The sequence below is a fragment of the Rissa tridactyla genome, chromosome 10 (assembly GCF_028500815.1).
Source record: "Rissa tridactyla isolate bRisTri1 chromosome 10, bRisTri1.patW.cur.20221130, whole genome shotgun sequence".
NCBI classification, from domain to species: domain Eukaryota; kingdom Metazoa; phylum Chordata; class Aves; order Charadriiformes; family Laridae; genus Rissa; species Rissa tridactyla.
In genome coordinates this window covers 19,382,089-19,407,651 of record NC_071475.1, presented here as the reverse complement: position 1 = coordinate 19,407,651, position 25,563 = coordinate 19,382,089, and the positions used below count along the sequence as shown (strand labels likewise).

General features: G+C 39.3%; 1 protein-coding gene across 1 annotated transcript in view; it reads right to left on the bottom strand.

The window, feature by feature from the left end:
- Window positions 1-25,563, bottom strand: part of DOCK3 (dedicator of cytokinesis 3) — a 220,575-nt gene that overhangs the window by 76,805 nt on the left and 118,207 nt on the right. The window contains exons 11-15 of the mRNA XM_054216455.1: window positions 24,275-24,335; window positions 21,900-22,047; window positions 14,031-14,119; window positions 10,244-10,369; window positions 228-352 (exon numbers count right to left, since the gene is read on the bottom strand). Of these exons, the coding sequence (XP_054072430.1) occupies window positions 228-352; window positions 10,244-10,369; window positions 14,031-14,119; window positions 21,900-22,047; window positions 24,275-24,335 (549 nt within the window). The remainder of the gene's footprint in view (window positions 1-227; window positions 353-10,243; window positions 10,370-14,030; window positions 14,120-21,899; window positions 22,048-24,274; window positions 24,336-25,563) is intronic.

The following is a 25,563-nucleotide window of genomic DNA, read 5'->3' as shown; positions in this document are numbered from 1 at the left end:
TTTCCAAGTCCCTTATTCCCATATAGGGGATGTGCTCCAAATTCTTTCAAATTTGTAACTGACCACTTTTTTTCATCATAATATAGAGCTGAAAAACTTACCAAAAAAAAAAAAAGTAAAATCTAGTTTTAGTTTATCACTTCCCTTGCATCAGAGACAACAAAACAAAACATGGCCACGGAGCAAGTGGATGGCAACTGAAGCTCAAAGAGGAAAGAAACTCTTACCTTCAAGATTTCTCCATCCGCATAGAGCACATACATGGTCACTTCAATGTTCTTCTGCACGCTTTTCCCACCTCTTTCAAAGTCTCCCTTTTCCAACGTCAGGTACAAGTCATTGCGTATATCACCTACAGTAAAGAGCGAAGCCACATGCTCAAATTCAACCCGGAAGACTCAGTGCCTGCGTGCAACAGATTTTGATTCTGCAAATCACTTTCTGTGTTCTGCAAGACTATGGCTGATGCCCAAGTCATTCCAAGCAGCAAGTTAATTGTTAATAAAGATGAACATTTTAACATCAATGCATAAAATCAGATCATTGTTAGTAATGCCTTTATTAAGTGTGAACTTGGGATCGATACTTGCTTTTATTGTGTGTAAGCGAGGAAGGGAAAAAAGCCTTCTACTACTTTGCCTAGTTAGCGGATTTGGAAGTATCAAGCTAAGCCTGACAAAACATTTACATCAGACTTCTTATTTCCAATATATTTTAATACAAATGGGTACTTCCGTGACAAATGTTCAGTTAGCTCCTCTTCAAGTATTTTCTATATTTTCATGATTTCTTTTTATCATAACAACAAAATAAAAGCAGCCTTTTTGGAAACCTGGTTGTAATTCAGTTCAGATATATTAAGAAGGAATTATTAACATTTTTTTGGCGAGATTTCTGGCTGGCCCCCGGTGTCCATATGCATGAATCTAAGAAAGCGGGCAGCATGGACACTTGCCAATTTCACACTACCTCATTTTCAAGAGCGTTCAGAGCAAATGACTATATTCAGAAATACAAATGCTAGAATCTATCTCAGCATCTTGTTATCCTGAATTTGACAGATTCTAGGTCACTCTTTTTTTTTTTTTTTTTTTTAAGAATCTGATTTGGGAAACTGAACTGCTTTCCAAATTAATGCAGTCAATTCTAAAGCACGCACCAAAAGGACAGCAGGTAGCACCTATTTTTCTGTAAGGTTTAGTTACTGTCACCATTTCGTGATGGCTCACATACCACTTCTTTTTATTTAATTGCCACAAAGGCAAACATACTAAAGGGCAATATATAAAAATACAAAAAAATTAAAACAATAAAAAAATTAAACCCTTCCAAGGCAAGTACTTTGTTAAGCAGCCTCAAGGGATTTAAATAACGAAGTAATGGAATTATTTTCCAGCAAAGCAGAGACTCCTTGAATGTCTGATTTCTTCCACCCCAGTACTTGGAGAAGCTGATGCAGTTAAATTGTTTATTAATCAGAAGCACAATGAAATAGGCAGCATTTGCTTTCAGGCAGTGAGGGATATCCTTTTGTGTCTGTCAAAGCAGCACTTCAAACTCTTCCTGGAGCCTATAACCCCACAGAATTTCTTCCTTAACCTACTGTAGGGACAAACAATCAAAGCTTTCAGTCCTGTCTGTACTTTCATTTTTATTTCTGGAGATAAGTACAACTTTTTAAGCATGGAAAAAATACAGCTCTGTAGCTGACATTTGGTGCTTTCTGTCAGGAGCTCTTTATGAATGGAAATCTGCATGCAAAATGTCCTTTTTCCATCAACCTCCCTCGCAGGGTGGACTCACGCAGAGTTGACTGCTTGAAACACCTCACAGTCAGAGGCCTGGAAACGCTACGGTTCATTAACGGGAAAAAGATGACAGCAAGAGGCTGGTGAACGACCTCAAATATTTGATCTGTTTTTTCTCATCAAAGAACAGTCATCATTTGCAACACTCCACAGTCCACAACAACGGAGAAAATTATCTCGCTGATAAAATCAAGCTAAGCTACCTATATGTTGACTATAGGAATATCAAGGAAATACAAAACTCATCACAAACGATAATTTAAGTAGGGAATTTTGTTCTGAAGATCCTCCTGCTTAACAGACGCCATCCTTTTTTTCTGAGCAGTTTGTACAATGAGGGGGAAAAGATTCAATGTATATGCTATAACTCTTCATAGAAACGTACTCATTATAATTAGCATTTTGGTGCTTCCTATTTATGACCTCTTTTCTGGAAGACAGTCTGGCTACACAAAGCCAAATGTCAGATTGCAAATCATTTTTCCAGCCTAAATTAAAGGCAGCGTTTAGTTATATATAGCATCTTATCTCCTATTAAGCTTAACAGGAGGGATATTACTGCACTAATTAAAAAAAAATGCCTTTGGGGTGGGGGGTAGAAGAATCCAAAAAACGGTGGATTTACATCAAAATGAAGAAAAAAAGGGGAAAAAAGTATTTTAGTGAAGTACAATGGTGCATCTTCTCTTGTAAAAATATTGTCTATTGAATCTTAAAAAAATAGAAAGGTCATTACATATAGCAAAAATAGGAAAGTATATCAAAGAAAGACTATCAGGTATGGAGCCCATCTGTTTCTTGAAAATCTGGAGTTAAAACTACAAACTGAAACACTTCTGTTTGTTTATTTCAGTGAAAATAACCTCACCACAAAGAAGCGTTTCCTTTCCCCAGTTAGTTAACCACATCTCTGGCTGAGTCCTCGCCAGCCATTTTTTTCTCCAACTGCTACTGGTTTTGAGGAATCTAAGCTCAGATGCACTAACAGGCAGCACAGAAACTAGAGCAAATGCTTGAGCCCGGGGCAGTTTATTAAACATTTCATTTGGAGTATGCCAATTGCAAGGCTAGAGAAACCATTCCGCACCGCACAAGTGCAGGGACAGCACAGCAGCCTGCATGGGACGACGCAAAAAGCGCCATCAGCACAGTCAAGAAGGGATCCTTGTCAGCTCTAACACAGAACGACAGCTACACATCAACTAAAAAATCCTGGCAGGTAGAGCTTTTCCCATATTTAATTCCACTGGAAAGAGATAAATAAAGAATTCATTTAAAAGACCAGACGATTCATGCCCTCTGCGTGGTGAACTACTGCACAAACAGAACTGGCTCAGAAGTGACAATAACTCGCATTTTGAGAGAAAAACTGTGTGCTACACCAACTTGCATCACATCGGCCTCACGTCTTCCCAAACGGAGCAGTGCAGATCATAAAACTGGGTTAACTGTGGCCTCCTCTCATTAGTACAGGAATAAAAAAGTGCTAGGCGGCCAGTGGGCCAGAAGTATTTATAGACCAAAACCTGCGGATGACATTTTAAGCCGAGGTCTCTGTGCTAGATGGCTGGCAAGGATGGACTGAAAACCTAATGAGAGTTTTCGGAACGGTGTTTGTTTTAAAGCCCATCTCTCTACCATTGTTTTCAATTTAAAACCAAAGGTAAACTGCTTTTTAGCATAAAATATGTGCAGTTTTTACATATGCAGTTACTGAGACTCATTCTTTACGATACGTCTTGAACGACAGTACTTTTCGCAATAATAAAAAAAGAATTATTTTCTGATGTGTTATGTGGCTCTTCCTTTACCCTCCTCTTCATCTTTATGGGGGTTTTGTTTTGCTTGTTTTAACTTATTTACAAAGCCTTGTGTCAAATGTAAAACTATTGTTTAAATTATAAATTATAGCTTTTGGGGTTTTGCTTAGATTGAAATGAAAACCTCTCTCATATGACCTGAAACTATTTTAATGGTAACGGGGGAAAAAGGAGGGATGGAAAGGGCTACACAAGCCATATACTGATTTTATGTTTACAATATGAAGAAATGTACTGGAAGACTTCCAAATACTTATTTTTCATTCTCAAGACTTAGTAACATTAAGTGGTCCAATGACCAATAATTATCTAGTATCCATCTGAATAAGCAGGAGATTTATCCTCTAAGATCTGTAGGTTTTCCACTAGAAGACAGCTACTTGAACTGCAAAGTAGTAACAATTTACAGAAACTGTCTGCATTTAATCTAACACTTTTCATTCAAGGATCCTAAAAGATTTTGTACACCGAGGGCAGGAACAGTCCCTGTTTTATAGGGGTGAATACTGTGTCAGAAGAAGGTTACGTAGTTCACTTAAGTTCCTACAGGAGAAAGAGACCAACAAATCTCTGACATCTTGATCCTCGCAAATTTGCTTTCTAAGAGGCCGGTGTTGTGTGACTTTGTGAACCCCTAAAGCACACGTACCATTCCCCTGTGAGCTGGGAAGAAGCAGCACCTCACAACATTCGGGATGTCCGGGTCGAGTTTCAAGTAACTTAGTAAAATAACTGTATTTATCCAGAGAGTCTTCACTGGATTTTTTTTTAAACTGAAAGTTTAGTCTTTTACAATTTAAACAGATGAGGATATAAAGAAAAAGCTATCTACAACAATTAGTATTTATGCCTCTATTTCTTAAATTGTTGAGATAGTCCTATTTACTGAGGGCCCAGCACTGTGATACACTGTCCACTCGACTCTAACTTCACTGGGTTTAGCATCTTTTTGAAAATACAGGCATTTTACAGAAGAGTGCCCATAACCCCCAGAGCGTGAATGGGCAAGAAGGACACTGAGGTATCTCCCACAACGGCTTACGAAGAAAAAACAAAACCCTACATTTATGTCCTATATATAAATGAACGTCCCAACAACCAGAGTAAATCAGCATCACCCCACGGGCTTCAGCGAAGTTACAGCAGTTAAACCACCAAGGGTTTGTCTCTGTAAGAGACTCAGTCCAGCAAGTAACTAAAATCTTTGAGACAAACTATAAAATGTAGAATACTTATATCCACGCATAGTGTTAGAATGTGCTTTGGCTACATTTGTTCCAGCTCTTTACATTGGTAACTGCTCTTCTTTCTGGCCAAGAGCAGCCTATTGAACCAGAGTTCCCCTGACGGACAGACAGCCCTTCTCTGCAGTACCTTTGGAGGCCGCTGCACAAGAGCAGGGTGCCAGTAACTGGATTCTCATCTCAAGCAGCATAACACACCCTGAAGTTTCTAACTTTCTCCAAATGAAAAACATGCAGCTACTTCTGAAGTGCCATACCCTCTGAAGACGAGGGTAACAGAACGAGGCCCACAATCAGCTTCGTGATCATCATGTTATTTTTGCAAAGCAGATCAAAGGAAAAATCTGACAAAGCGCACTGTGTGGGAAGGGTCTCGAATGCTCCCTGGCCTTCTTTCTGGCTCACCATTTGGTCTTGTTCTCAATTGTGTCTCAAAAGAGTGCCGGCTTCACGCTGCATGATTTTCCCTTGCTTGAACGGTGAAGCCACCTTTGAGCCCGGAGTACGCCTCTGCTGCGCTGCCCACTGCATCACTACTTGCCTGTCAAAACGAAGCTGCCTGGTACGGTCAGACAGTCTCTGGGAACCACATCACATCCATTTCAGCAGTTCATGTCTCTGCCCCTTCACCAGTCCATCACTAATTTTTTCAAGGCCTATATTCTTGAAATAGTTAGAGCATGCAACTATTAACATCACTGCAAGTAATACTACAGCAGCAAGGGGGAACAGAGCTTTTATCTACTGCCTGTACAGCAAATTAAATTAACGTTTTTTTCCCCGATAAAAAGAACATTATGCAAGTTTAACTCTGTGTTCCTCTAGCTTTTGGCAAATGGAACACTCAATTGTTTCAAGGAAAAGGAACAAACGATACTTGCTAGTTTATTTGCTATCCATTGTACAACTTCTATGCCTAGGAAGGAATTTATACCATGCTCTTTTTAAATTCAACGATTCCCCTGCAACAGTTTCCTTTCAGTAGTAGTAAGTTGATTTTTAATTTATCTTTTTCTTATTTCCTCCAGCTTAGTATTTTAACTTTCCATTTCTGCAAGTTTATTAATGACACAAATATTTTTATTGTCCTTCTAAATGCTTTGTGGGGATAATTATTACCTAATTATGTCTTTTAGTCCCATTGACTCTCTTGCCATGAACATTCTGAGATGGCTGATGGATTTTGCTATGTCCATTTCTTAATGTGTTTTTGCCATGACTTTGTGCTCGCTGACAGAACAGATGCTGAGATGTTTCTCCCCTTTGCTCCCGATTCATCTGCCATAGCTACTAAATTTGTCTGAAACACTGTGGTATGACGAGACTGATAAGACAAAGCCTACGCTTCCCTGTTACCAGAGTTTCCCTACGATGTCGTGATTTGCCATCCTTACCAATACCCAACATTCCATGAAAGATATGAAAATGGGAAAAAGCAAGCAATAAGCAGACATTACACAGAAAAGCAGAAACTTACACCCAACTATCTTCATCTCTGCATCAGAAAGAAAGGAGAGAGAATAAAGGGAAAGGAAAGGGAGAGAAGCCAGGAAATTAAGACAAGGAGAGAGAAAAAAAGAGAAACAAACATCACTCACAAGTAGATGATGAAGCATGCACTTTTCATCAGAGGATCAAAGTAAAAGACAGAATACTTATCAGCACATGGGGGAGGGAGGGGATGTCCTTGGGGAACTGACAAACGCCATGCCTATGCAACAGATTTCTGACCAGCAAGTTCTGTATACAAATAAAGGTGCAATCCAAAAGGCAAGCAGCACATGCCTCATTGCTCTTATCTCTGGGGAAAGGTAAAATTGTCAGGATCAGATGGACGGCTTTAAACCCAGCAGCAATTTAGAAAAGAAGAAAAACCCCACAAATGAACAAAAACCCAGCACACCTCTTCATGAGGCTGGTTTGACAGAATCCCTTCTTATTCGGACAAAAAAGATAATTAAAGTCTTTATGATGCTCTTCTCAGGTCACAACACAGAAGGAAACAAAGAACATTTTATCATTAGAAATGAAGACAGACATGGTTATTCTGTAGGATTTTAATCTTGTTCTGCATAGCCATGCAAGATACAAGCACATAAAGACCGGTTTCACTTTATTTCTTAGTGACAACCAGTCACCACTCGTGTTGCTCGTATCTGAGTGAGGGACGAGGGCTCCACACAGGAACTAATGCTACTGCTTAGAAAACAAAATGGGATAAGAAAACTGTGTGATAAGATACAGCTACAGAATTTTAGTGGTTAAGATGTCTACATGTGAAAGGATTTCTTATTAGAACAGAAAGTGAAAATGTTAAAACCCATGACCAAGAAGATTCATTTGAAATGCCAGAGCTACTTACATTTTCAAAAATAGATTTCTTGGTTCAGCAGAATGATCACTGCATATTTTAACAATACTAGGTGACCTAGCCTTTATTAATTTATTCAGAAAAAACATTTTTAAATCATACTGCCTTGAAAAAAATCTGCATCCACTTGCAAAATACAAGTCATGAACTTTCTGTGCTCTTTGCTGAAAGAGGAAACCCCGTCTTTAATGAGAAAGAAACAGTTCTGAAGCAAAGCAAGGAAAACGTAGTTTGACAAAGACAAGAAAAGCAGCAGACACAGTTGAGAACTGCTAACGTGCATCACAGGGTTGGGCTTTCGTTTGTTTGTTTTGTTTTTTCAACAATTCGATATCTTCCAACTTCAGATAATACCAGCAAAGCTAAGAAAGAATGCTTGATTCTGGCTGTAACAACATCAGCACAAAGTAAATTGATGGACAGTCCTTGTTCATGTAGCTCGGCTTATCCACCTGAAAGATACCTTACTCTACCCCAACCTGCTATCCTGGACACTGCGTGAATTCAAACCATGGGCTGATCTATTGTTTTAAAAGAAAACAACAGGCAAATAACCTGCTGTCGCTTGAATAATGTCAAACATATTTTCATTGCCAAAAATTTGAGAAGTAATTAGAACGAATACTGTTCACTGCATCAGTGAAGTTACATTTTAGTTTATTCTCTTATTTTTCAGAGATTTCATTATCCTGGAGAATACCCAGGATAATGAAAATTTTTGTTCAGAGCACCATTCATGGCTACCTCTCTCTTCACATCTCATCTCTACTCTGGCAATGTCCTAATTTATCATTAGAGTGAAAGTCTGTTCCCACTCCCACGGCTGCCTTTCTTTTCTTACCTCGTGTTTAAAGACATTTACAAATTGCCTTTCTCCACAAATCTGAGCCATTTTTTTCCCCAAAGACAGATTCCTAAGGCTTGCCATCTAAACTCTATATATGCAGACCTCTGGTAGCCCCCTGTGAATCGGGCAGAAGTTCTGGGTGTCCAGCACCTCTAGCGAGACAGGAGGCACTTAACAGCAGAATGGTGGTCCTTTCCCACCTTTGTTTGTATCAATCAGTATTTTGAGCACATATATATATATAGAGAGAGAGATATATGAGACCAATTCTAAATAGATCATCATCTTTAAAACCCCTGTGTTTTCTCAAACGAGAGCTGTGGTTCCCACAAAAACGAGATTAGCAAGCAACTGTGGTCTTTTGAAGAACACCACTGGAAAAACTGATGGGCTGACGCAGGCTGGGAAGCTCACGGCTGTACCTGCACAGGGAGCCTTGCAACGGGAGTGCTGCAGACATAGGCTGCGGAATCTGGATTTAATTTACTTAAACGTCCAATATCACAAAGATCATAACAATATACTTATGACTTGGTGGACATCTTTTGCACTGAGGCAGTGTTTTCGCTAGAGTTCTTAGAGAGAAAGTAAGTCTGAAAATTGGAGTTAGCTGCAATGGATGGAGAATTCTTTTCACATCAAAACTGCTAACCTGCTTGCTCAAGCCCTGGGCAAAAGCACTGCCCAAACCAGCAGAAGCAGGGGTAGGACAGGCCCACTATGCTTGCTGAAAGAGGCTAGGGCTCAGAAAATGAAAAAACAATTAGGGGGAACACTGAGGCCACAAAGCTATTCCTTAAGCTAGCTAAAATTCACGGGTCTGAAGCACCTGAGGGACAGCTCTATGCATAAAAATGGAGAATAAAGTGATCCTTGCAGGAAAATCAGTTCACTTATACAAGTATGTAAATGTTATTTTTGATGTTGACTTTTCTAGCTGTGATCTAGCTATTCTAGCTGACACATCCAGCTGTGATCTCAATTACAGCAGATCACCTTGCAGCAGCTGTGCCTGCAAATCAACATGCAATATTTAGTCTTTTCTCTATTTGATTGCTTTGGGTTAAGACTGGAACTGCTATAAGGTCACTAAGTCCAAAAATTTATAATTGCCTTTATAGCCCACATCCTCTGCTGCTGTATTACTGTTATTTTCAAGTCCGTTAGTAAGTAAAACGCATACTGTTCTAAATCTTTTTACTTTAGTCTCCAGAAATTCTTCCCCCCCACTCCCTATTTTTATTGTGCATTCCGAAGAGCCTCCACAATGAGGCTACAACAACTACTTTTGATTCTGATGTGTCACTGCAGTCTTTCGAGTAATAAAATCTGATACTTTGCCCATTATGCTTTCATAAAATTCCCTATGTCTGCAAAGTCACCCTTGGTCTTGTTTATAATGCATAGCAATGAGGTAGTATTTCAAATGCTATACATGCACCACCATTAGTAAGCCCATTTCTTACTACTCTGTAAAAATCCAGACAGCATAATGCCAGGTTTTATATCTATTGATGGCATGACTGCCTAGGTTCTGGTTTCCTCCGGAACTCTTGGCTCTGCTGGGGCTACTTCGACTTGTGCCAAAACATGAAGCATCTCAAGCTGCTGCTCCAGAAGTAAGGAGCAAATGAAGTACAGCAATGCCTCAGCCAAGGCAGCTGTTGCACAGACTAGGTGCTCTCTGAGGCCAGCGGGAGAATCAGACCAGATCTGCAGCCTCCTGTATTGTCAACCATTACAAAAGGATCATGCTAACTCCAAAAATCAAGGCGGCAAAGGCAAAACTCTTTTTCCAGGCTTTGGATAATCGGGGAGAAGAAACTTCATGCATTTTGTAAGAAACAGCTCTATGCTCCCTAGATATGCTTGAGGGATATCTAATTGGCAGGGGAGGTGGGGGGAATATCAGAGCAGTCTTTCCAGATCACCTTCTACACGTGCGAATTTGACACCTACTATTACTATAATGTTTGTTGGTTAACGTGTTTTAGCACGCCTCCGTGAATATGGAATTGCCATTTACTGATAAATAAGGCGATTCTTCTAATATTAATCTTCTTTAAGTCAAGCACCCATCCCAGTGACGCTTGCCTAGGAGAGTATGAGGAAAAAAATGACCAATATTTTAAGATTAAAGCTGTTACATTTACCTGGCATGATAACATCAGGAAAACCCAGCTTCCTGGTAACAGAAACTCCTCTGTTAAAGATCATGGGGTTTTCCCTTCGAATCTGCTCCATGTCGCCACGAAGAAGCTGAAGAGATATTATAAGTCCTGTAAAAAAAACCCAAAGATGTTCATTTTTTCAGATATAAGAATTAGATGTCTGTATATACAGGGCATGCAGGTAAAATAAGGCTTTGCTCCCCAGTTAATTTAATACAAATATATAAATACAGAATTCTTTTCTCCCTTGGAGTAATGTAAAACTGAAATGAAAGAAACAAAACCACTTTACAGAATCAGTTGAGAGCATAATATCATATTAAAATAAAATTTTAATTTTTAAAAATCAGAATACTTAATTTCTGAGAGCAGCAGAGCTGTCATAGGTTACAGTGAAGTACTTCGTAGTATTTCTGTTCATCATATATAGCTGGTTACAACACACGTACGTGCAACGCCGCCTCTACCTGAACTACCACATCACACAGTGCTGCAGAACATCTTGCAAGTGCCTTTAATCACGCTTAATACTAGAAAAAAAATAGTATCTCAAATCATATGTGTGCCACTTGTTTCTTTAAATACTTCACACAGGAACGTTGTTTTTAATGAAATTCCCTGCAGTACCTCAGCATGTTTCAAGAGTACCAACTGGTCAAACTGACGTCAGCGACCCGCTCTTCCAACGTGACCCTTTGTTCAGTCTATCAACTGAATAGCTTGACTAGGCATAATTACACAGTTAATCTCAATCCAGCTGCTTTCTCTAGTTGCTTTTAATTTATAGCATACTACGCCCCTAAAATGAGGATAACATATTGGTAAAGTCACAATGTCAAGCATTGCAATACCAGAAAACACCAGGATTAAGTTCAACCATGGCAGCTGAGTCTCGTCTGCTGAGCACACATTCCCAGCTTCACATATCAACGCGAATTATGTTCACATCATAATTTTCCACAATCTTTATCTTAGTCAACGAATGACAGTCAGTCAATAGTTCCTTCTATCCTCTCTGTTCACTCACTGGAACAACCCATAGGAAAACAAACACCGCCTCATTTACATAGTCTTGCGTGAGCCATCTAAAGTTCTGCCATTTCCTAAGCTTAATAGATTGGTTTTGCGAACAATATTTAGTCGTCATTTTGTTATACAAGTTACTAGGGGAATGAAACCAGGAATATCATGTACCTCCCACCCAGTTTCTGCTCTCTTCCCTTGAAATAATTTTCAAGCCTGTTGTTTGGCTTCAGCCGAATTTGGCAAATGAGTAGATACATAGATAACAGGAAGACTGCGTTCAGTTTTGTGAATACTGGGAGTTGGGGTGAAAAAAAGAGCATAAAGCCTTAAAATGAAGGATAAAGGAGGACAACTGGCCAGCTGGACAATCAGCACGTATGTACGCAAAAGCTGCCAAAACATGGACTTGCAACTGTCCGGCTAAGCAGGCAGAAGAGCGCTGCAAAGCACCGCGGGGAAAGCAGAGGCTTTAGAACCATGGCAAAAATTCAAACCCTTTGAATACCACGTATGAGCGTACATCTGTGTGTGTATGTGCTACAGGAGGTTTAACAGAACACAGGAGACAAGTTCATTAGAAAACAGTCTTGGCTATTTCTGCCGCTTACAGAAAAAGTTGTTCATTTTATATCCTTTTTTGCTACTAAAACCAACCAACCAAAAATAAATTCAAAAAATTGCAGCATAAAGGACTGGAACAAATATGGAAGTTCAGACCTCCCCACACCCAGCATCCCCTCTTTGTACTTAACAAATAGCACCTGAATAAGTCTATTATGTACAAAAACCAGTCACTAGAGGTAACAGAATATGTAGTTTTCCAGCATGGCATTACATATATTACTTATGTGACACCCGCCCACATATTCCACCCCAAAAAACTTCTGCCTAGCTTCTTGCTCTCCCCAAGACGTTTTGTAAATCTGCTCTCCAGGCCTCTCTTCTACCCAGCCTATCCTTCCAGGTTTTTTCTATTCCTTGCAGCAGATCTAATGGCCTAGTTTAGTTTTACACAAGACCTGGGAAGGTGGGGAGAGAACCAACCAGAGAGATTTTCTTCGGGGGGTGGGGGGGAATCACACGTGATTTCAGCATTTTCTCACTGTAAGAGCGGGTTCTGAGAAGCCCAAATTGTATTACTTACACTTAAATCATGTCAGCCTGCAATACTGTCCCTCCCACCAGGGCAACACCTCTGCCAAGTTTCAACTTCCTATTCCAGAGATGCACTACATCTTAATGAAATGTTTGAAATAATTATTTTAAAAAGCCAAAGGCAAGGGTAAAAAGCTATCTATTTCCCTTCCTTTCTGCTGTTCAAAAAAAGCTCACACTTGGGAAAAATAAAAGTTTTAGGCAGACCTAACATTGGAAATAGACAGACACCTAGCACTGGAAATAAACGCAAACAGTCCAAGTTTTCAAAGTTACAAAGAATTCAGGAAAATGTGGTGGATGACCTTAACTGTAACAGGAGCAACAGTGGGGAAGGAGACCAGCTTTGTTTATAATAAAATTCTAAACCTGGAAACTGTTTTAGTGCTTATTGCTGTGTTTCGTATCCTCTATGGGAGCGTGAACTGCATATTCCACTACAATATCTCACTGTGCAAACAAGTGCAATTAAGACAATACCAGTATTTGGACACCAGTATGCCAGTAAATCATACACTCAGTAATGAATACAACACTAGCTGTAACTAAGCAGAACTGCTTCTTATCGGCTGGTTCATTTGGCGTGGAATAGCAATGATCTCTGAATTAGCGAACTGCAGAAATCATTAAATGAGGTAATAAGATAACACAAAAAAGATTTACTTTCCGTATTTACCTGTCCTTAACTTGGAAAATAAAAATGGATTTAAAAGGTGGCAAAAACTCTGCCAAGACAGTTCTTCTCCTCAACTATGTAATGAAACACTTAGCATCGAAACTATCTCAGAGAGTCTTCTTGATAATTAATTTGCAGGTATTTTCTGGGCAGTCAGAATTTTCTGACCAGACAAATACATTAAGACAAATTTAACCTCTGGCTTTGCTTCTGCTGACAAGGATGCACGGTATCCTCAGGAGAGCAAGGCTTAGATACGTGTTATACCTGCAATTTTGAAGGGAATGCAGGATGAAAAGGAAGACAGTTTTACTCAGGGAAATTCTGATGAATAAAACTTAAATTCTTCACTTCCTGTGCAGCCAAGTCCGGTCACAGTAACTTAAGCCAATATCACAAAAAATAAACCCAACTTTTAAAGGAGTTTTGCCAATGCTGATTGCCGCTCATGTCGTAGCCCGCCATGGGCCAGCAGCTTCACGAGCAGAGAGCCACAGGCGGTAACTGTAAGAGCTGACGAAGGAAGGCTCGCAGGGCACTCTAGAGCTGTAGCAGGCCACTAGCTCTCTCCACTGCTGGCCTCTCTTGAGAGAAAAGAACACTACAGCTATAACGATGAAGGAAATCTAGCATGCTGAATTAGTATTATTGGCAGCTGAATCTGAGAAGGTAAGCAATCAGGTGGTGTTGGTTTGGGTTTTTTTCCAATTCTTCATTAAATTGGCAGCTGCAATACAGATTTTCACCTGTAAACTGAACGTGAATGAATTCTAGCCAAACTTTTAAATCGTCACAAGTAGAGAAATTCATAATCTCGCATCTCACTGAATTTCTCTGCTATAAATACTTAACAGTTCCCTAAGGGATATCTTCAGCTGTTATAATGACAAAAATGTACAAGTAAATATTTACCATAGTTTGAGCTGGGTGCTGTGTATTTGGTGCTGGACTTGCGAATAATATTTTCATGGATCTGGCACCATTCATTTTCGTTGTTACACCTAAAATAAAAGTTAAAGTTTCAAGTTAAAAGCTTTCTGCTGAACTGTCTTAGGACAGGAAAGTCAACTTTGCTGTAGAGATAACGTGAAGGTTATGGCGTTTTGATGAACTAGAGAAATCCCACATAACCCTTGTTTTTAAAAGTGGAAGGAAACAAAACATTCCCTTAGAGTTATCCCCTTTTTATGGACACTTGGGAGCCTGTGGTGACTTTTCTGTCATCGAAGCCATTGTTTCACTCTTCATATTTTGACAGAACAAAGGAAGCTCTGGACACCTTTAGGTGAATTCTGTGCACAAAAAAAATTTTAAGCTGAAATTAATTGTTGCCATATATTAACTTTTTGTGCTTAATAAAAACAAAAGTTAGAAACAAGAAATAAAAAGGGAAATTTGAAAGATTAAATAAAACCCTGAGGTTTTTAGTATCTCAGACATTTACAACAAGACTTTTGCATACCTACATATTTTACAGAATGAAACTTCCCCCCCCCCGCAAATTGTAGGACAAGAATATATAAAATCACAAAATACGCTTCTGTATGCATATCATCTGAAGGAGCATTTCACAATTGTTTATTAACCTATATGTAATTTTAATAAGCATTTGTAAATACCGCTATATTTCTTTTTCAGTCATGTTACCATCTGTAAATCCTCAATAAAATTCTAGGACCGAAACGACGACATCTCTTTCCCGTTAGGTTATGCAGTTAAAGGCTCATCATCTTGAACACGAAGGAGAAGAGGAACAACGGCAGGCGGGGGAAGCCCGACAATCTCATCAGAGAAAACACAGCACCCTGACCCGGCTCCTCCCGGGCTGCCGCAGGAGGATGCTCGGCATGTGGTCCAGGTGTGAAACCCCTCAAGACGAGTCAGCCAGAAAGGCTCTCTGGATGGCTTAAAGACTGCAACGGCTTACTGCCTTTGGTGACAACGGGACGCTGGGGAAGAGCATTTTGGGATTGTTCAAGACTTACTATGAATTGCAGGGAAATAGAGGTTTCAGGGTATAAAATGGCCCAGTCGTGTAAATAGGCTGCTGTCAGTACGCGTGTCTGGTGTGAGTGTCTGTGCCTGAAGTGAGCATCTAAAACTGGGGACTGGATGGATCTTTAGTGCGTATATGTATGTATGTCTTCCACTAATAAGCTTTTATCCTGATAAACCAGAGAGGAAAATAGGATGAGGCCTTTGGAGCCACACGTGTTTGCATTAGTGTGTACTTTCTGACCATGTTGATGTGTGTGGCCAGCTGTCCGTATACAGGGGGGGTGTGTGTGTGCGCGTGTGTGTGCACACACGTGGGACACGTGCTCAGCCTTGTGCCTGGCTGGACCTGGGGACACGGAGCTACGCTCTCTGCCGCAGCGCGCTGCTGTTCCATCCCAATAAAATCATACTGCCTAACTGTGTAGCGGAAAGTCAAAACAAATACCTCACTGCTCCATTCCATGCTTTACGTATAAATCTTTTAGAGTGGAGCAACATTTAAAAAAAAAAAAATCCTCTGTAAATCACTATATCTATAGCTCTATAGATATTCTCATTACTCTGATGGCAAGATTCTGGAGAGAGAAATTAGGGACAATGCAACATTTGGAAATTACATTGTGATAGATATAGCTGAGAGCACCAGAGACAGATGTTTCAGTTTCCTTTCCAGTTATGGAGAAATACAGATTCCTTTTAACAATAACACACAAAAAAATCATCACGTGAGCAAAGAGCCAGCAAAGCAGGGCACAGAACAAGAGCACACCTTGATTCTTGTTTTTTTCTGGACCTTGGACACCTGAGTCAGAAGTGCCACACTTCTGTTCTGTTCTGTATCCTGTTTTCTCCAGGGATAAGATATATTCAGAGCTATATTTTGTAAATTACTGTTTACACAATGTATCAATATTTAACTAGTATTTGTTTATATGTTTCTACTGTCAATTGGGAAAAGACATTACTTGGTGGTTGTTAGTCTGCACCTAGAATATTGTGCTCAGTTTGGGTCTCTCTAATACAAAACAGACAATTGAAGAGAGTCCTGTGGCCGGGCAGACGGCTGGGACACATGCTGTAGGACGAGAGGCTGGGGAACCTGTTTCGGCCTGGAGAAGACAAGGCAAGAGAGGGAACATTAACAGCAAGGCCTACAAGCCGTTGTTAAGACAAAAGAGCCAGCCAGATTCTTCAGTGGTGCACAGTGAGATGGTGTAAAGCAACAGGCATAAACACAAACAAGAGGGGTTCAGACTGGAGAATGAGACTGTCCACGAGGACAGTCATGCACGATTGGAACAGGATGCCCAAAGAGGCTGTGCAGTCGCCATCCTCGGAGGTTACCGAGCCACGACTGGATAAAGCCCTGAGCAGCCCGGTCTGATCTCAGAGCTGGCCTTGGTTGGAGCAAGAGGTTACACTAGAGAGTCCCTATCAACCTCAATTAGGATTCCTATTTATCTTAACATCAAAGTCGTATGATTTTACTTGCAGTAGTATACGTAAAACTGTACAACCAACCTGCTGAACACACTAGGCTTGAACGGAATCCTACCAGGGAAAGAGCGCCATTACTGCTATAGCTTGTTATCACGTAATGAAGGGACACACTATAAATGTTATGTAGTACTTTACACTAGCGTTAAGCACAGCCAAAAGGACAATTTTACCAGTGTAATAGTCCGACCGAAAAAAACCCAGAACCTTAACCATAAAAAGTGCTATTGGTTAAAAATAAAATAAACAGAAAAAAAACCCACCAGTATGTTGATCAAGTCTGGCCGTCTTTTAAATTCAATTGTGCTTTAAATGGCAACTGCAAGACTTAAAGATTTCCCATGAAGTCAGCAATTTTTAACTCAGCAGCAATAGTGAATCTTATTTCTCCTGAAGTGCAATTGGATTAAATGATTAAATTAAAATTCTGTCCTATTTACTCTTAAAAGTTAAAAAAACCCAAACAAACAAACAAAAATGAAAAAAGAGAAAAAAAAGAAACACGGACCGTAAGCCTTCAGCTCCTAGCAAGACAGTAGTCTTGATGAATAAGTCACTTTGCACAACTTTCCTCTGAAGCATATTAACATTTTTTGCCTTTTTTTTTTTTGTTTCCCCCCCAGGGGCACATAATGTTGGCAAAACTAGGGTAAGATACGAACCAGCTACTGGGAAGCCAGTAGGGATTTTTTTGTCTGCTGCATTATGTAACTGAGGACTAGCATGGCAAAAGGAATTAAGGCTATCTAGAACAAGTACTAGCTGACAATTTTCTACAGCTTCAGTATTACAAAACCGTATACTGCCAAGAATAACAAGAAAACCCACAAAGCCTGTTATGGCACACTTACTGCCACCCCCCCAAAATGTTGATTATTGTAAAAGCAAAAGGAACATAGACAACTTGGAATAAATTAAACATGAAGTACAGACAGTACAAAAGGAAAAATGGAGCAAAACCATGAAGAGTTACTTCCTCCCAGTGTGCCACCCAAAAGCATTAATTTCATTAAAATGCTGATCAGGCTGTATTCCTGGTGCAGTTAGGTTGGGATTATGCCACCTGAAATTTTAGCTCCACCTATCTCAACATTTCTCCTTTCACTGCAGTGTGTTTAGGTATCAGACACCTCAGCTGATTGGTAAGAACATACCAACATAATAATAATTAAAAAAAAATTGCTTCCCACACTGGCAATAGGAGATACTATTTGGGCAGGGTAGATGAGCAGTCAGGCTCACGACGCTGTTGCATCAGGGATGTTAGAACGTACATCCTTGTCTCTTCCTATTCATCTGTTTACAGACCTGTTGTTCATAAACTTGTCTAACCCCCTTTGGAGCTGCTAGTACTGCCTGTCTTCACAACAACCTGTGGATATAAAACCCGTAAGATCATTACCTGCTTCCTAAAAAAGTACTTTCTTCCATGTTTTTTTAATGTCATCTCCTACCAATTTCATTAACCATCCGTAATTCTTGTACTGTTGTATTCTGTGAACAACAGTTTACCCTCCACCATGATGTTTTAAGTCTTGCTTGTATCCTTTCCCACCACCACCTTTCCTCTCTTCAAACTGAAGCTCTCCACCACCTCAATTTCTCTTGTAAAGAAATGACTCTACGCTGTTAAACATTTTAGTCGCTCCACTCCATACCTTCTGTAACTACTACATCCTTTCTGGGAGGAGAGATCAGATGTGCACACAGTAACTCAAGATAGGTCAGCACTGAAGTGACCTTCCAGAATTTAACAGTATGGCAAACTGACAAATTGACTACATTTGCACTCCCCCAAACAATCTCAAAACCAAACACAACAGAGCTAAGACATTAATGTACAGTACAAAAACCCTTTCAATAATTGTGGTGTTCTGTGCTAACTCAGAACTTTAACCATTACTCAGCTTACTTGTCAGGAAAAAAAAAATAATTAACTTCACATTGTTTACTTCTCTTCTCTTGCCAACACATTAAACATCATTCATGCTACTGTAAATAATGTTCCCCTTAAAGTAGAGAGATAACCTATAGGACAAATTCTGTATCATCCTCCATCCTCACAGGTGAGACTATAGAGAATTTCTAACCTCTGATAACTTTTTAGTTGCTGTACCAGCCTCTGGAGGGCAAGTTAAAATAGACTTCAGCCTCCAATGACTTATGCCTGCAAATTAACCTGGAACAAAGTCATCCCAAAATCAATGGATTGTAAAGATAGCTTAAAGCTAGTTTTGTACCAACTACCAATGTAAGCTGCACTTTACGTTTCCTGAACACAAAGAAGAAGAATGTTCTCCCAAGTTGGAAATGCTGGCCTGAAAACACTTGCCTGTAATGCATTTTATTGTGTTAATATTTTACTTGCCTAAATACCAAATGTATTACAAAATGTATTTCTAGTTTAAATACGAATTTTCTCCTGAGCCATCCATCACCTTATCAGGTTGGCTGGTTCTACAGTGAATTTACCATTTGGAATGTTTGCCATACGACATCAGACCCTGATGTCAAACAGATGGGGACAGAAATGCAATGTACGCTCTTGTCCAGCTGGGCAAATAGCAACAGCTCGGTATCAAAAGGGAAAGGCATTCAGGCAATACACCGCATTAAGAGGAAGGCATTTTAAGAGCTAGTGCTGGAAAAGGAGAAAAATAAAGGACTGAGAGAAAATAGGGCAAAAATAAATACCAACTGAAAAAGATAATATGAATATAACATGGAGTTTTTAGGGGAATGGGAAGATTGACACAAAGAGTAATGTCCAATGAGCAAAAAACTCCATTAAAAAGTCACACAAAAATATCAAACAACGATCTCAGAAAAAAAAGAATTAAGTTTCCATCTCACTTTTAAAATATTTTACTGTATATTATTAAATAGAATTATAAAAGTAAACCTTCATGCTTTTACATAATGAGCTTATAACTAGAGCTGTGGTACTATATCCTCTTAGTAAGATTATAATGTGACTGCGGGATTAACAAACAGCAAAATCTGGATTGTGAGAAAGAAGTATTTTTCAGACATAAATCTTTAACAAGGCAAGCTGAGAAAGACTGCTGAAGTAAATTGATTTTTTTTTACTTTCCATAAGCATTCTCTCTTGTCGATCCAGCAGAAGTCTCCAGTGAAACACCATGTATTTGTTTCAGCCCTTGTTAGGTCTCCAGTCTCTCAATTTTTTTTTTTCCACCTTCTCCCCGTGAAAAGGCTGTTCTGGCTGTACGCTGGCTGCCTCATTTGTGGCAGCTGTAAGCTTTAGCTTTAGCCAGATAGCGTACAAAAAGAATGCTTTTTACCGCTCATTTAAAAATACAAATACACCTCCCTCCTTATTTCATCTCTATGATGTTTTTGGGTTGGCCTGAGGCATTTTAACAATAATCAGAGAGCAGCAGGTAAGAAAATGAGTGCAGCGTTGTTTAAGCATTCATGTACAATTTTAAACTTACAAAGGACAAAAATGTGTCACTTCAATTTTAGTCTACAAAGCAAGAAAAGTTGGGTTAGCTAAAAGAACGTGCGAAGAGAAGATGCAAGCAGATAAACCTGTGAAAACATTCTATCATGGAAGACCAACAGCTATTAAAGATGCAAAAGGGATAAGCTGGCGCCCTTTAGATATATCCATCTTCCCTTCTGAAGAGTTTTGTTGGAGGTTTAGAGAGAACGCTCCAAGCAGCAGTAGCATAAAATAATGATGTACAAGACTTAAAACAACTCAAGCGGGTAATAGCAGTGATAAAAAATTACAAGCATCTGATTACAGAGTTGAATTCTGTCATGGGCCTCCCTGGGAAGCAGCAATGGCTGTGCGTGGATGTTAACAACAAAGGGCGTGGGGAAGCAGCGGTGAAGAACAGCTGGTAGAAACCTACTGAAATATTCACCCAGATACAGCTGGTACTTCGGGTGGCGTGAAGAGAATCCACATTTACAAAACACTTCAGATTAAGAGGAAGAAAAGGAAAGCTCTCTATCTGTGATTTTTTTTTTATCATAATACTAGGACTTTGGATTGCTCTAACTGGCTGCATGACTTTATTTGTCACTGACAAGTGGAGAAGCCTCATATTTTACGGATTTTTTTTCTCTCCTATCGTTCAGTGAAGCAGCAGCTAGAGATGCATTAAAAGAGCATCAAATCAGGAATCTGATATTCAGAATGTTCCATTGCTGTAAACATTCACATTGTTGCACTTGCAATATATTAACACAAATCTACAGGCCAGTACTAACATACACTACATAACCAAAACCCACTGGTTTGAGATAAGCTGAAACTGAATGGTGACAAAATGCCAAGATCATCCAGAGTCTATTGACAAAGAGAAGATCATTTTCTTCCCTATAACGTGACATTTTTGCTGCGGTTTTCATCACTGTTGACAAAAAAAGAACGAAAGAGTTGACTCAGATTTTTCTTTGGACTTTCAGATTTCTGATGTATCCAAGAATCTTTCAGTGAATGGTGAAAGCCATTTTTTTAATTTATAGTTGAATGGCGGATTTTCTCCTGCTGAACACACTTCCCAAAGAATAAAAGTTCTATAACCCCCCAAATTATCTTATTACTTGGAATAGTGGCCACAGACCGCAAAGTAGTGACAGCTGTGTATCAGCCCATCTGCAAAGCAGATCCTGCCAGTATTTATCCTCACTGACAGGAGATTTAAATATTCCCTGCAGTCTCCAGACAGTTCGTCTGTGGCCTCTTTATTACAACTGTGAAACCACGTTTCATAATAATAATTTGTTAGTTCAAAGTTCAAAATCACAAATAAGTGAAGATAGATTCTTGCTCAAAAAATGTTGACTTGTTTTGAATTTTTGGTCACACACTGGTTGCCTTCAGTTGTTTTCTACTGCTTTTGTTGGTCACCATGACTGATAAGGAACAGGAGATGGGGAATGAGTAACTATTCCCTTCATCAGGTGAAACACAGCGTATTTCTCCGGTTTTGAGCTTAGCAGACTTAAAATAAATTGTATTAATAAAAGTGCAGCTTTGCATGTCACATAGATTTGGGCCATATTCAATGATTTCTGAAGCATTTCACATACCTGAAACATCTGTGATAATATTCATTAGTTTCTATGAGCTTCTGGAATAACAAAGGAGCAAAAACCAGTGCAAACAGCACTAGTTTACCTTGTGAGAAGGAAAAAGGAAAAAATGCAGTTTATAGTCCCCTGGGTATTTAATACTTCTTTAGCATCTCATAACCCAACATGTACAAAGTATTTTTCCTAATTCTTTTCCTTCTAGGAATTACTCACGTGTAAACTTTGAGAACAAAATCCTTCTCTTCTTTTATTTCAGAGATTGACTGAAGTACATCCATGATGCTCAATACTGCACAGCCATAGGGGCGGCGATAGTGTAAATGAGGGGGGCCTTTTTTTGAATCATTTAGCAACATGCGACCTAAAATTAAAAGAAATGTAAAATATTAGAGATTCACATGGAGCCATTCTCTTCTATTATTCCTCTGAACATGCATAGCTACACTACGTTTCAGCTACAGCTTGCAGTCTTCTCGATACCTCCCACTCTCTTTTCTTCTGGTATGTTTTCAAATGTAGAGGTGCATTTCACCCTACCTGACCCACTGGGGTACTTTGATTAAGGCACATCACCTCATTTTGCTAACAGAAAACTCAAGGGCAAAGCTAACAGTGTCACGTCTGGCCATCTTTGATCTGCAGCCCCATGACACGTATTTGCATCCAGCTGGGCTGACTACAGATCATCTCTTGAATGAGCCAAGAATATGGCTTGTGCTCACCTCTCTGTATCCACACACAGATTCACTGTGGTCCTTCCATTATAGTCCAGCATTTACACAAATTTTCACTCTATATTTAAGGAAACATATTATATATATTGTATCATTTGTCATGTTTGTCTTGGAGCACATAAAGGAGAATTCTGAGATATGAAGCTGCTCAATGATTAACTTCCTATCGCTAAAGCAGTTTTTTAGTAGAGTAAAAAATGCCAAGACCAGAAAAATCACTACAATAATCTAAACCAAGACCAGAAAAGTCACTATGATAATCTAAGCCAATTTGTAACATTACGTATAATAATTTGTCCAGCGCTTCTGGCATCAAGGTTAAAAATCTGAGCTTGAACTACAGCGTATCTTTCCACAAGCTTCATTTATCATCTCAAGTGATACAGTGTAATTCTAACTTTTAGACATATCATGACACAGTGAAGTTAGATAATGAAAAACTGACCCTTCTAACACACTTGTGACTTAGAAGGCATATTGTCATTCACAGGACAACACAACAGAGCTATGGTTTCACTGGCTGTTCAGACCTCCTGTACTTCAGAAAAGCTATCTGTGGCTGGTAATGGATGCTGGAAATAGGGTTGAACACACTCTCGTTGCAAACACTACCTAGCCATTTTTCAGCTAACTGAAAACCTGAAAAATCTGAAAGACAGTACCCTACTCAGTTGTTTAGAATAATACAACTGAAGAGACTGTCTGTTATTCCTACTGTATGTTGTTAACGTTTTAGGTCTAAATATTTGAAATAAGTTGTGCTTAACATAGGTAAAATATTTACTTGCTAATTTCTCAGTGAAAGTACATACAGTCATAATTTAGAACCATTTAACTCACTGATAGTAACCAATTATATCCTTTTTAACTAGAGCTTTTTTTCTATCCAACACCTTCCATCTAAAGGAGATTCTAGCAATTTAATTCACATACCAGAAGTCATATAGTCACTTCGTTTAAACATGCTGCTGGGCTTAAAAATTCATCTAGCTGTCCATGAACTACTTCGAGCACTGCACTACACCGTATAAGACACATTCTAAATTCAACTTTGATCGTAAACGCTTTCCATTCTTGCTACTGCAGATCTCAAAAAGAATAAATGAAGCCCAGCCTGGCCTAAGGATAGGCAGAGAAACACACTCTGTAGCAGGTGACTAGTCAAACATTAGCAAGGAAGGGCTTTTTTCCTTGAGTATGGTCAGGTCTCAGTACTACGCATCCAAATCTCTCCTTGGCTGCTCGTGTAGAGCTATCCAAAGAGAACTTGAAAAGAAGCACGTGGACACTGCTAAACGTTGGGCTGCAAAGCTTGGTAGGCTTCCAGCAGGCAGGTACTGCTGCTACTGCTCCTTTTTGGCATCAGGAGATAGAAGGAACACCTGCCAGGTGCGGGTTCTTGGAAGCGCTGCAGCCTCCTGCAGTGAAAACCAGATCTCTCTCTATATATTTGTCTAACAGCCTCTGATTTACTAGATATGAACGGCCAGGTACGCTGATGTCCCGCCCTGTGAACTATCTATATATCATCAGTAAAAAGACCTCAGCTGAAATTTTGGAACATTAAACAAAAAGCCTTTTTAGTTCCTCCTTCCTCCCCAAATTGTGGCATTTAATCAAATATTTTGTTTCAGACTGAGAAAAAAAATAAATCACCGTTAAACAGTCATCAGTAGCCTTTTAACACTTAGCTACATATGGTTTGAATATTAATCTCAGCAGATAAGCACAGCCTATAGCTGAGTTTTCTAACTGGCTAAATCATCGTAATGTCAGTTAAGTAAAAAATACATACAAAAATACTGGAAAAACATTGTTAACTGTATATATTTCAAGTAATAAATCATACTGTACCTATTCGAATTACATGGGCAACTATGTACAAATCTCTCTTCATGTCCTTGCTGCTGAGATCCTGACAGATTGCAAAAAAACCAGACATTAAAAAAGGAACATATTCCGATTCCAAAATAAGTGCCTGCAAAATTCTCACAAACGATAAGAACTACACAGTATTACTCTCCATTGACTTAGCTCCTGCCTCTTTAATTAAAAGAAAGCATTACTATTTCTAATTTACAGACAGAAAAATAAAGCATAGAAGGATTATATTTGGTTGGAATGCTCTTTAGAAGGAAAAGAAATTTTCCACCACTGACTGGTGGTTCTGTATCAGAATTCTAGCAAACATTTAAAATGTTCATTTAATCCTTAATATGAACCCACTATTAGACTGTATTAAATTTACGAAGTAAATTTAAACGCCTGAGTTACCTCAGCTGCCACCCATTGTGCCTTCCTTCACCCCATCCCCTGACTACAGGTCCCAGACTCGTCCCTAACCACGTTCCTTGGCTTCTGCTTTCCTGTTTTGGCTTTTGACTGCTCATCGTAGAGTCTCAACACGATGGCTCTAGAAAAAATTTGCAGCATGACTATCAGGATTTAGATAAAACTTCAAGGCTGTTTTATTTTATGAGTGGATAGGTGCAATTCCTCAGAACAAGCGAAAGGCTGAAGAGGAAAAAAGGCTGGAGACTCAGAGACACGGTTTATTTTAATGCTTTTGAATGTGCAGCTTTAAGCCTGTTTCACATGATAAATGTTCATTACATTATGAAAGCGGCAAGGCAGTGTCTCAACCACGCATAGAACTCACAGGCTTTATCGGTATGAGCTGATGAGAGCCAAGGGCAGCTATTTCATAGCTAACCTTCTTAGAAGTCCAAAAGCAGGGAAGGCTGCGTGCATGCTGCTGGCTGGGAATGCTCTCTGCCCCACTCTAAGGGATTAGTTGGGAAGCATGGTAGTTGGAAAGGGTCACAGTTGGCTAAAAACATTCTAACTGTTTAAGTAGCATAGATGGTCACTCTTGTATTTAGTATGTTTAAAACAGCGAGAGGGTATTGGAGAAACTAAGAAATAAACTCAGTTTTAAGATGAGGTAATTGCTTAGCAAAACACAGGACCTTAAGACCTCCCCAAAATTATGTTTATGGCAAGCAACTGTATACATGGACGAAAACTCTGAGATTCCGTGTCCCAGAATAGCAGGTTAAAACTTTCAAAAATCATCTTGAAGAAAAGCCAAAAAATGGGAAAAGAAGAACCTACAAAAGAGTAAAAGGAAAGCTGAAGCTACT